Source organism: Nematolebias whitei, chromosome 8, assembly GCF_014905685.2.
Source record: "Nematolebias whitei isolate Nwh7 chromosome 8, NemWhi1, whole genome shotgun sequence".
Classification (NCBI taxonomy): domain Eukaryota; kingdom Metazoa; phylum Chordata; class Actinopteri; order Cyprinodontiformes; family Rivulidae; genus Nematolebias; species Nematolebias whitei.
The window spans coordinates 31,721,495-31,734,273 of record NC_056505.1 but is presented as its reverse complement, the minus strand read 5'-3'; the positions used below and the strand labels follow the sequence as shown (position 1 = coordinate 31,734,273).

At 42.2% G+C, this 12,779-nt stretch overlaps 1 protein-coding gene across 1 annotated transcript in view; it reads left to right on the top strand.

Annotated features, from left to right (window-relative positions):
• cabin1 (calcineurin binding protein 1) overlaps positions 1–12,245 on the top strand; it is a 52,233-nt gene extending 39,988 nt beyond the window's left edge. The window contains exons 35-39 of the mRNA XM_037681190.1: positions 1,937–2,011; positions 6,637–6,898; positions 8,245–8,403; positions 10,667–10,869; positions 10,951–12,245. Of these exons, the coding sequence (XP_037537118.1) occupies positions 1,937–2,011; positions 6,637–6,898; positions 8,245–8,403; positions 10,667–10,869; positions 10,951–11,094 (843 nt within the window). The 3' untranslated portion in view covers positions 11,095–12,245. The remainder of the gene's footprint in view (positions 1–1,936; positions 2,012–6,636; positions 6,899–8,244; positions 8,404–10,666; positions 10,870–10,950) is intronic.
• The last annotated feature ends 534 nt before the right edge of the window (positions 12,246–12,779 follow it).

Sequence of the window (12,779 nt, the reverse complement as noted above, 5' to 3'; positions counted from 1 at the left end):
ACAATGTTTCTAAACGCTCTAAAAGAGCACAGCATGTCATGATTTCAGCTCTCAGTCTTCGAGCTGCTCTCTCGGCCACGCCTACTTCTCCGCTCTGCACAATGCAGAGCAGAGATCAGCTGATCAGCTGCAGGAGGAAGCTTCTCCCACAGCTGTGGGCTGCACACAGGTGCTAAATAATTTTAAATAATTTATTTTAAATAAAAACTCCATGCCTATCGTGCGGCTCATCCATCAATCAGCCAATTGTGTGTCATGTCAAATCTTATTTTGAAAAACCACGATATAGCGAGGGACTACTGTATTATATTACACACTACATTACATATTGTTTATTAACTGTTTTTTTTTTTTTAACTCCATTTGGCTTAACTCTTAAGGTGGTAGAATGGAAAAAGACAATTGTTCGCTCCAAACAATTTCAGATCTACTGCTTTAGGAGAAGCGTCGCTCAGTTTTACTAATAAAGAGGTTCAAATGTAGAGCGCCATGCAAACAGCTCTTTACAGTTCTCAGAGCAGAGCTTTGGCTCAAAGTGTTTGAACTGGAGCTCTCGGATGTAATCAAACGTCTCCTAAGAACGGCAGCGTAGTTCTTCGATCTTTGAGAAACCACAGTGGTTCTCTGGACTCCTTTAAACTGACTCACCAAATGTGTTTGTCACGTATGTTCTCTGCTGGCTGCATGTCTGAAGGTGCTTCGTTTGCTATAACACTTTGAACCACCTCCAAGTACAGAAACTGAATTTAACTGTGCAGACCAATGAGCTAACCGCTAATCTAAGAAGAGTTCAAGCCCAAAGATGGCTGCTGTTTAAAAACGTCAATTTCAATATTTACGGTAATAGCAATTTATGTAAACACTATTTAATGAGTGATTACATGAGTGTCAATTTGTGCTTTACAATTATTTACAAATCTGTGTAATTCGGGGTTTTTTCTATTGTAATTATTAGCAGCTGTAGGTATTTCAAGGCAGACTGAAGCACTTCTGACAGGAGTACTTTAAATGTTTTTATATGGCTAACTGCGCAATATATATGTTCACAAAATAACATTTACACAAACCTCTATAAAGTATTCTAGAAACAAGTTGTTTGTTAGTCATAGCCAGACTTAGACTAGCTTTTAGCTCATCGCTTTGCTTAAAATTGACCACTTAAAACCAAAACGTTCAAAGAGTTATGTTCAACAGGTAATATAATAATTGTCCATAAGCTTTCCCACTTCAAAATATCTGAACTATCCCTTCAGGGAAAGGAATGTTGTGCTGCTTTAACCAAGACGTCATGAACATTTGCTGACTAACAGGGAATCCTGCTGTCTGAAACAAGATGATCGTGATCAGGAAACGAGTGCCAACAAGCTGAGTGTTCCTGTCTGATCATTTTACAGCCGAGCATTTTGATACGAGTCTAAATCCTCTAAAACCTGTTGAGTGAGATAAGATATTTGAATAGCATCAAACAATGTTAAAGTGGGGTCAGTCCTATAGAAACCTGTGAAGTATTTTGTAGTGTGTGTCTGTGTGTTTGACAAGGAAGTAGTGCAGGAAGGTAGACATGAAAGCGTAGCACTGCAATGCGCTGGTTTGACTCGGCTTGTATACCAGAATAATTTGAAAAGTAAAACATGAAATCTCTCTGTTTGAGGGTTTCTGACCTGCTGGACTGCTGCAGGGAGCGTGGCATTAATCTTACGCACACAGCACTCTGGGCTGCAGTGCTGTGCAGCAGCACGGCTCACCCACTCCCACACAAACAGCAGCTGAGGTGGGCCTCAGCGCAGGCCCTTACTCAACACACGTCAGAGGCTCCGGAGACATGTTACCACTTCTTCTGAGACAGAACTGGATCAACTTGTTTATCAGGGTGGAATATTTTAGAACAAAATGTTCTGACTTAATGTGTTTTGCCTTTTCTCTCTCGCTCTCTCAGGTTGATGAAGACGTAGCTTTGGACCAAGCAGTGAAGTTCTGCCAGATCCAGTTGGCAACCTCAGCACAAAGACAGGTAGAGCCTTCAAATAAGCATCTTTTCATTCCCCTCTTTATTGCTCCCATGTCTCTCCTGTCTCTTATACACACACACACACACACACACACAAACATCTACAGTATAACTATTGCTCTTCTCAGTAGACACTGTTTTCAGCTCTTCTTGGTGTTTTTCTTCTGCATACAGTTTGTGTTTTGGGTAAAGTGACAGAAGGATGTATCTGAGCACCGTAAATATTTGTTTATTGCAGTAGATTTACAGGGTTTTGCTTGAGCAGCAGTCGTTACGTTTATTTTTTATATTTCTCTTCCCAGTCGAATCATTAGTTGCTCTGCCTCATTCTGTATCGGTGTCTCCCTCCTTCCTCTCATCCCTCCTCCTGCCCACACAGTCATCAAGGGTCCCTCTGCCCACATCCCGTTGTCACGGTGACGTTCCCTGAACCTCACGCTCATGAGAAGTGGGTGTTGGCAAATTTAATGGGTTTTTTTTTTGTTTCTTTCCCCCAGTTAAGTTAAGAAATGTGATCATTTTATTTTGTAGAAGTGGTTTCTTTTGAGATGTTTAGGCTTAGTACCTTCAGCCATTTTTAATTTAAGCCTTTGAGACACAGAGCAACACATCATATTTACAAACCGTTGATATGAAGCAGCGGTGTGGACACGTCAGAAACGAGGTTTCTATATTTTATGAACTTGATTCAAATGTTTTTTTCTTTTATTGATTTTATCATATGTGTATTATTTTACTTGTGTTCCATTCAGCTGCTAAATAAATGGTTCAAACTCTTTGCTGGAGGGTTTGCAGCACAGAAAGTAGAATTAATGATATCTAATTTCCCATTTTATGTTTTCACAATATGCATTCGTGTCCTCCGTCTGTCAGGAGAGTATTACTGCTGTTACAAGTGTCAGGTATACACATTAATGATAATTGGGCTGCGTGATGTGGTAGTTAGTGTTCCTGTGAGTAAGATGGTCTCCTTCTGTGGTATTATCCCACAGCAGTGAATGTGTTATTATTCTGCCACCAGCTCTTCTGCTGCTGCTTTCATGTGGTTAGTTAGGAGGCTCAGCTTGGAGAGGAGGGAAGCTTCTTCTTCTCTGCTTCCTACAGATTCACACGTTTTTCTTCAAACCCCCACAAATGCGTAGAGACACGTGTCCTTATAGGGCAAAGCTGGAAAACAGTGGTTCAGGTGTGTGTGTGTGTGTGTGTTTGCTCTCCGTTTGCTGCCATATGAGGAGGAGAGCATTTATTCCTCTGGCACACTTTGATATTTTCATAGTGGATTTTTTAGTGGAGTGACCTCTACAGGAGTTTAATGCTTTAGCTTTTTAAGAGACTCAGTCAGTGTAAATATTTCATTAACACCCCCCCAAGTGTCAGCTGCTGTATTTTAGACTGATTCAATATTAGGTTTTACTTTTTAGTTCGTATGGGTATGTTTTTAGAAGCTCTGCTCTCACTTGATTTATTTATTATGTGTTTAGGTGGGTTGATGCAAAGTTCCTGTTGTTGGTTTTGATATTTTACTTTTGTTTTTCCAAATTCCGAGAGAGAGAAAAAAATCAAAATTCTGTAGGTGTGGAGGGGCGGTGATTAGAGCGGTCATTTCTAACCCCAACCCAGAGCCCGGCCCCGCCCGACCCTGATTCGGACCGGGCCAGTCCATAATAATGTGCTTAATGTGTAGGCCGGGTCGGTGTCGGGCTTTTGATTGTGTCAGCGAATGTGCGCGGCTGACGATCCAATTATATGGCAACATAGCTTGCCATACAGTCACTTACTGCACGCAGCCATTTGACCACACTGACCAGCCTTGAAAGAGGTAAAAGTTGAGTTGAGCTTCAGATGGACTACTGCCAACGATCCATCGCCCAAATGGACATTCATTCAGCTGCTGCACTCAGCGGACTTGCGTGGCCAACGACTCAAACAGGTGAAATCACAAAATATCCGACATGTCAGAGCAGGACGCAGGCAGAAGCAGGGGAAACATTTAATGCGCTTTGATGGATCCTCAGCTCTGATCTTCCGCCCGTCAGCCGCACGTGTCCGCCAACCGTTAATAAGCATGTTAGGTTTTTTGTGTGTTTTTTTTTTTCAGGTACGGACCTATAATTACTGTTAATTTGTCAGATCGGATGGGGTTCGGTAATGATGGCTACGGGCTGGGGCCGGGTCGGATTTTTTTTTGGATCCGAGTGCAACTCTAATTCACAGTGGCCTTAATCCTCGTATTTGACTGAATGTAATTCAATGAATGATCCAATAATACATCGTGGATTTTTTTTACATCCATTACATTAATTTAGTCTAGTTTACATGTTTTATCATCATTCACACTGTTTTTATTGTTCAAGGAGTTTCAGCAACAAAAAGGACCATTAATTGGAGTTTTCTAACATCCATCCATCCATTATCTTTATCCTTTTCTTCCTTTTTGGGTCACGTGGGTCGCCAGTGCCCATGTCCAGCAGTCACTGTGTGAGGGACGGGGTACACCCTGGACAGGTCTCCAGTCCATCACCGGGACACATAGAGACAAACGAGACAAACAACAATTCACTCTCTCACTCACATCTAGGGTCAATTTAGAATTACCAATCAGTCTAACATAATGACAATCAAGAATATCTGTATAACCATCATAATGTGAACGTTCACAAGTCTAAATGTAATTAACATTGTTAACACTCCTAAAGCTCGACACTGAAAGGATGTTTTTACTTTTCAACTCAAACAGTTACCGTCACAGCATAGATCCAGATCTGAGCAAGCCTAGCACATCCAAATAATCAAAACTTTGTTTATATTGTTATGATCTGGTTCAAAATTGAAATTTGCACATATTTATGATAAACTACAAACACTTAAAATTGACTCTCACAGAGAGAACGTCGTGCACTTTGGGGGGGAATTAAAAGTTAAACGGACCTTTGCTATAATTTGAGCAAACAAATAAAAACCTTGTGGTGTTAATATTGTTTAATTCCAAACCGTAAAGCAGCAGAAAGAGCGAGTCGCACAGCGAGAGCACCCAAACAGGCTCTGTGCGCTCCTGCAGCAGATGCTCCCTCTGTTAGCAGGAGTTTGGTCATGCACCTAAGTTGGACACGTCGGTATGTTAACGATGACGCTCTGTACGCATTAGTATTTAATAGGAGTTAAAGTTTAGTAACAAAACTCCTGGGGAAGGTTGGCACGGCTCATGAGGAGGAGGTGGGTGGTGTATCAGCTTTGGCGTCCCCCCTGGCGGCAGTGAATTGTTCTCGTGCAGACACATACAGATGTATTTTAATGTATTACCTGCCATGAACTTTGAGGGAGGGTGGGCCGCCCTGCTTGGATAAAGGTAGAGGAAACACTGCTCTGAGTGTGACATTACGTGTCCCGGTAATATAATCCTTAAGGTTTGACCAAAATGACGTCAACTCTTGTCATTCCTCATCAAAAATATAGCCATTATTAATTCATTCATTAAATAATTAAATTAAAGGATTGGTTGTTCTGTAATCCATGTTGAAAGATCCATGCAGAACATCTGAAGCTGCTCTCATTGAATTTAAAGCCTGATCTTAATGATTACAAGGAGCCACCTTTCAGCGGTTCACCTCAGCTCAAGCTGACACACTGACCACAGCGACCCTCCAGGAACACACTCTCTCTGTGAAGGCTTTACTTTTCTCAGGTACAGTGTTTCTCTAACGCCCAGCTGACTCGGTGGCTTCTTGATGTTTAATTCATGATGTCTGAATCATCAGAGCTGAGCCACTCTGTGCTGGGGGGGACTGAAGGAGCTGCTCCTGTTGTGTCCCGCTCCGGTAAATTTGCTCCTGCTCTGGCTTGCAGATTCTGTGGGGACCTTTGTCCCAGTGAGCTGTGATTCAGAGTGTAATTTGAACTTATCTCCCCCGGCAGACGGCTGAGAAAAACAGCATACGAGCTCTGCTGAAGGACATATTGTCTTGTGCGATCTTGATCTGTGAGTTTGACATCTTGACAAAACTGCAGCACCTTTTTTTTTTTGTCAGTTTATCTATAAAAACTGAGACAAACATGATCTTGTACTAAGACTGCATACTCAGAGTTCATATAGAGGGTTCCTATATTTTCTCCTAAGCTTCAGTTCTCAGCCGGTCTGGATTTATGAGCTCCTAAAGGTTAGTTTTCATCCATTTGAAACTGAAAACTAGGAAAGGTTTATTGGTTTTGTTGTAACAGTGCTCCTCTGTGTGTTACCATGACAGCGGCTGTGGAAGCAGGGACTGTTGTCGCAGGTTGTTTGTGCTGCTCTTGTCTTCATAAGTGGTCCTCAAAAGGACGCTGAGGGAAGTGGTTGTTCATAAGGATGTAGTGTGGTGTGTGGAGCTGATCGTCTCATCGGCTTACTGTCCAGCAGACGGGTTCTGAAACCTCCTGAAGCCCTGAGGGACCGCAGCATGGCTCTGTGAAGGATGTTCTCTCACGTGCAAGAACCTGGACTAATACAGCTGACGTATGTTTGAAAAGTGCAACAGCGTGGATCGTTTGGGGACCGCAGCTCTGAGGATGTGCTGTTCTCGGAGACGAGCCGAAGCACGAGACGGTTTCAGGAGGTCCTGGTTTTAACAACTTTTCCTTCTTTTTGTCTCCAGCAGTCTGTAGGCGATGCCCCGACTACACCTAAGTACACCAAGGAGCACAAAGACCTCTTCTTCCCCGCCTCTCTGCCGACTCCCGTCCTGCTCAGTCACACCACCTGCCACCCACTGTCCATCCAGGACGGCCAAGCCAAATCGGTGTGTGAGCCCCTGAGCAAACTGTCCCGCCCTCAGAGCTCAGGCTTCCACGATCAGCCGCAGCCCAAAAGAGCCGGAGGTCAGTCTGCTGCAGCCATGGCCTTCCTGCCACACACAGGTACTGCTTCCTCCTCATGTCTCTGCATGAACTAGATTATTTTTATGTATATAAAAACATTAAATCTAAAGCTATTCCAGCATTTGGGGCTACTGCTGTTGTTTAAACAAATGCTTTTGTGACACAAGTGGCTTCTGTGGAGCTTTGAATTTCTCAGTTGAAGAAACAAAATGTGTGACCAGCAGGGGGCGCCTGTGGTCCAACCCAGAAATGTTGCATAACAGCAGTCTGTGTTGTTTATGTTTTGCCTTTTGGGCTTTGCCAGGCCCCCCAACAAGAGTTTATGAAATGACTGTCCTCCATATTGTCCGTCTCTGCCGCCTGAATGAACTTCTGGAGGGATTTGGCAGAATCACTGCTGATCTCATGAATATTCAGATGAAATTATGTTTTATGTATAAGGATGCAAATCTTGTGTATATTTCCACCAATATTCCAAATCAAGCTGTGAACTTGAATCTGTGGCATGTTTGAGTCTTGTTGCTGAGCTGTTGTTTATTTTTTTTATCAAATAAGGATTCGGTGGATGGAGCCCATTTTGAGCTCGGTTTTTACAGCTTTGATTTTAAGTAGAGCAAAGTGATTTAAACAGATTTATGCACATACAAGGCTAAACAGTATTTTTGCCTATGTAAATAATAAATAAGCAATATACTAAAATGAAATATTCACCATTGAACAAGACTGAACAAACTGAGACAAAAAAAAGGAACATAACCTCAGACATTACAGTCTCTGGTTGGTTTTTGGAGCACCTTTACATCCATGCAGGAGTTCAGTCTGACTCATTGAAGCAGAACGTCTCCAGTTTTCTGTGGACTAAAAGACACGACCCTCACTTCACTTCATCTGGTCTGTGTCCTAAAGCTGGATGACCTTTCAACCTGTGCAAATACATGCATAGGTGTATTTCTATCCCCATGCAGTTCTACACAAACAGTCACGGCATTGCATCCAGCAGCATCTCACCGATGTGAATTATGTAATGGTTACCACGGCAACAAACCGTTGTAGCTCAGTTGTTTCTGTGGGGGAATTTTTACATTTGCTTAAAGCACCAAGGATATTTCTCGATTGCACAAATGTTAGTAAACGTTGTTAAAAACTGTGTCATCTAACCAAGTCCCATCTTTAAACTGACCAGTGAGACGTTGAAACGTTGTTAACTTGTTTCTTTCAGGAACCAGCAGAACTGGAAGTCCCTGCCCAGTTCTCCTGCACAGTTTTTGTTACAACCATAAAACCTCACAAACATTTATTTATTTGTGTTGTTGTTCAGCGATAACTCAAATTGAGCACAGTTTTATTCCTAAACCTTTTTCTCACTGTGTCCTCACCTCCCACAGAGGAGCGGGGGGAGCCCTCAGAGGGGCTTTTGTACCGTCAACAGGAGTCGCACCTTTGCCAGCAGATGAAACTCGCCACGGTTTCCCAGGGGCAGGAACCGGCAGCTGGGTGGTTCCAGGAGGAAACGGCAACATGTAGCACCACGCAACCACATCCAGGTCTGAATCAGGAAGAGAAACTTATTAACCCCACTGGCAACTCATGTCTGCACTGAGAAACTCACTTTATTAGCTCATTTGATTTTAAACAGTCTCTGCTGTATACTTAAAAATAAATGAAAGCAAATTATAGTATAAAGTATCAATCAATCAATCAATCAAACTTTATTTATAGAGCCCTTTCCAGCAGCCAAAAGGTGCACAAAGTGCTGCACAGTACAGAAGTTAAAAACAAACGAGAATAAAAAAATCAGTCAGTTAAAAACAAAAACAATTAGAACATAGCAAAATTGTCAAAGACCTACTAGGTATTAAAAGCCTGCCTGAATAAAAAGGTTTTAAGATTAGATTTAAAATGCTCCATGTCAGTGATGGAGCGCAAGTCCTGAGGTAGCTGGTTCCAGAGTCTGGGTGCGACAACCGAAAAGACCCGGTCACCCCATCGTTTGTAGTTGGATTTTGGGACAGAAAGTAGAAATGTATTAGAAGATCTCAGTGTTCTCCTATATTCACGGACAGCTACAAGATTAAAAAGTATAAATTTAAAGTTCCAGCTCTGGCATGACAAACTAAACAAAACTCTTATTATAAATGTATTTAAAACTAAAAAGCCCGACTACTCAGCATGTCTGCAAACTGCAGAGAGGAATCCTCACACACGGTTTCACTTTCAAAAAGAAGAATTTAATGTGATGATGGGGAACAAATGTTCTTCTAATTTCACTTTTCATACAGTGAATTTAACACCTATATGTTCTGAGTGATTTTATTGTTACTATTTTTCTGCAAAAAATTATATTCGTTTGAAACAAACTCATTAACACACCCAGGTCATTTGTTACTTTTATTCCTAAAAACAAAAAAATGAATATAGTTAAATCAACAAATAAATATAAACCATTTTTGAATCAGGTTCAAAGATAAAAAGCGCAAAACAGATCAAATGAAGGTGGAAACTTCATTTCCAGCCAGCACGATGTTTTCTGCTACAACAGAATAAAAAAGTCTAAATTATTCAAATCTTTTCTTTTAACATTTTATGAAAAATTCTGCTTCCTCAAACAACCGAGGTCAACGACGCTGGACGCGGTACAAAACTCAACAGCAGTACAATAATTTTCACTGTATACATCACAGTTTTTTTGCATAAATTAGCGTGCCCTGCAACTTATACAGAGAAGCGACCTATTTATGTTTTCTCTCACATTTATAACTCAATTTTCGCCTGAGATCTGACGATTTCATTCATTCTGACATGGAAAATATTGAACACTACCATTTTCAGCCGCTAGAGGGCGCTCAAGTAGTATGGCAAGCCAAGTGTCTCATTAATAGGTAAAAGTGGCTATTAATGAGACACTCTGCTTGCCATACAAAGCCACTTTCGTCTTGCTCCGGAACGCCTGGAGCAAACGTCAAATCAGCTGCATTTCACTGTGCCACCCAGGCGAAATTCAGCTGATTTGACCATTAAAGTGAATTTATTAAGGAAAAGTTCAACTGAGACACACTTTTACTATAATGTTGAGCAAACAAGTAATTGTTTTTAGGTGGTTATCTTGTTAAATTATTGTTAAAGTAATCCTGTGCATGCTCCTGCGGCTGCCATTTGGTTGCCGATTGATTTTTGGCACAACACCGGCCCACATTTCCAGGTGGTCAGTGGTGACGCACAATAGATGGGACTTATACGGTGGTGCGACGTGTATGGCGACAAGTACAGTAATCAGACATGAGTCCAGACTTTAGTCAACATTTAATCTCAGAGATTAGACCAGTCTAACGTTATACATTTAGCAGCTTAACAAGCTTGGTGGTTTTTTTTGTTGTTGTTTGTTTGTTTTTAGTTTTTGAGGGTTGTTTTTTTTCTGCTGGCCGTTGTTCCATCTTTCGGATGGAAGCCGGTCTACTAGCTTGAAGTATGCGCAGACTTCAATCCCCTTCTAGTTCTAAGAACTTGAATTTCTCATCTGGTTCCACTCTGTGGTCGCTGCACAGCTGACCAGAACCTGCAGCTGTAGGTTGCACTTTTTTATTTGAGATGTTCAAGAAATAACAAGATAAATGAATAAAAAATATAAACTTTGTCAAGTTGTCCTAACCAACCAGTCTTGTTTCTCCTGATTGTTTTGCAGTAGTTCTAAACAAAACGCGACAGGAAAATAAAAAGTCAGAACAGGAAGAGAGTTATTTTCTCGTGCAGCCGACAGCTCTGTCCTTTGACTTTTAAATGTTTAATGTTCTTTTGGTTCTCATCTCTCAGACCAGCAGCAGTACGCCAGCAGCGAGCTGTCAAAGCTTCCAGACCCCAGCCGAATCCGCTCCCGAGTCCCAGCCAACATGCCAAAGCTCTTCATCCCTTCCACCGTCACCAAGTTCCCACCAGAGATCACGGTAACGCCTCCAACGCCCACGCTGCTCTCCCCGAAAGGCAGCATCTCAGAGGAAACCAAACAGAGGCTGAAGGTACGCTCGCTCTGTCTGAACAGGGAGGCAGAAAGCTGTCTGTGCTCAGCAGTGACCCCTGCTGTCTGTCCCCCCACACAGAACGTCATCCTGTCCTCTCAGTCCGCTGCCACCGTCAAAAAGGACACCCTGAGCCAGCCGGCGCTGGAGGTGCAGGAGACGTCCAGCCAGGAGTCGTCTCTGGAGAGCGAGTCTGACGAGGAGGACGACTACATGGACATCTGAGCCTGTGAAGACCTCGCTCAAACTGAACTCATCTTAGCCGTGGCTCCAAACTCCACCAGGCTGACCCGTTTTATTTTGATTCAGTAACGGAGTGGGTCATTTCTGCAGCTGCCTGTTGATGCTTCGGTCCCCTCACGCAGAGTGGAAACCTGCAGTATTTGATCAGCCGTGTGGTAACGTCACGCTGCATGAAGACCCACAGCATATCTGAAGTGTGCCATTTATGCATCAGCTTCTCGACCTGCTTTACCCTGGACCTGGCAAACACAAGAAGACAGACTTTGCCTTTACAGCCTACCAGCAACATGTTTATGCATCTTTTGTACGTCGTGTGCTAACTTTCTGAGCCGCAGCTAAGTGCTCGTCTGGAGCTCACCAGTCTGAGGTGCCTCGGCGTGAATCGGCGCTCAGCAACACTTCCTGTCCTGCACATAACCCTCACCGTGAGGTCTTTCTCTCACTGCGTCAGTAATCTAATGGAACGCCGACAGAGGGCTGCATCCAAGGTTCATCTGTGGAGCTGAAGAGCTACAACGCCTCAAAACCTGTAGCAGATTGAAAAATGTTTACATTTGAACGTTTGAGAGGTTTTCAGTTCGTGGTATTTTTGTACTGCCTCCGTCTCTTGTATAGTCCTGTATAATAATTTCTGTGTGCATTTGTAGCTACAGCGACAGTTCTTTGGCCAGGAGGACGTCCCGTCACCAGCACTGATCTAAACGGCATGCAGAGAGGATTTCAGCCGGTTAGCAATTAGCTTTTGTACATATCAGGATCCAAAACTCGCCAGGACGTTTGGCTTTGTTAGGCCGAGATAAACATCTTCGGTTCCAGCAGGTTTCAGGGCAGCTGCTAACAGCTGCTTCATCTTTCCTGAACTCAGAGGAACGTGACGATGATGAGGAGGAGCAGGACTTCCTATAATTGATGCCTTTTCATTAAAGTCACTAAATTAGTTTTTGAACAACTCAGAGGAAGACACACAGAATGTTTTTTACAGATTGTTTCTATAAAAAGAAAGATTTACTTTTGTTTCTAAGAAAAAGACAAATGTAAACTTATCACCCTGAGTTATAAATTGTATTTTAGTTCCTTATATTGTTCATCTTTAGGGGGTGTAAGGTTTGTTGTGGTGAGCCCCCCCCCCCCCCCCCCCACCAGAGCAGACTGCAGGAGTGGAACATGCTCTCTGTCTCGACTGACTGCGTTGTAGATGTCAAACCAAATATATATTTGAGAAACATGCAGTTTGTGATGTTGTATTGTTTATTATAAAACCTAAAATCGGCACAATGCATAAAAATGTCTCAAATCAACATTTTCCATTTTCTTTAGAAACAATCTAGTAAAACTACATACATTTTATGAGGTTACATTAGAAGGTATTTTACACAAAGTGGCACACATTTGCTGTTTATCTAAAGCGCACGTGGTGTTATGTTTTTGTACTTGACCCATTTTCAGATGAAATCTTAACAATAAAGCTCATTAAATCAGATGTGACAAATGTTGCACTGAGCCATACCCACTGGTAAACAACCAGAAGCTCCATCAAAAACAATTGAAAAACATCTAATATGACCCATGGTAAAGAGAAACAGTAACATAATCTAAAAATAAATTGTAAATGGACTGTACTTGTATAGCGCCTTTCTATCTTATTTCAAGATACTCTTTACACTTCA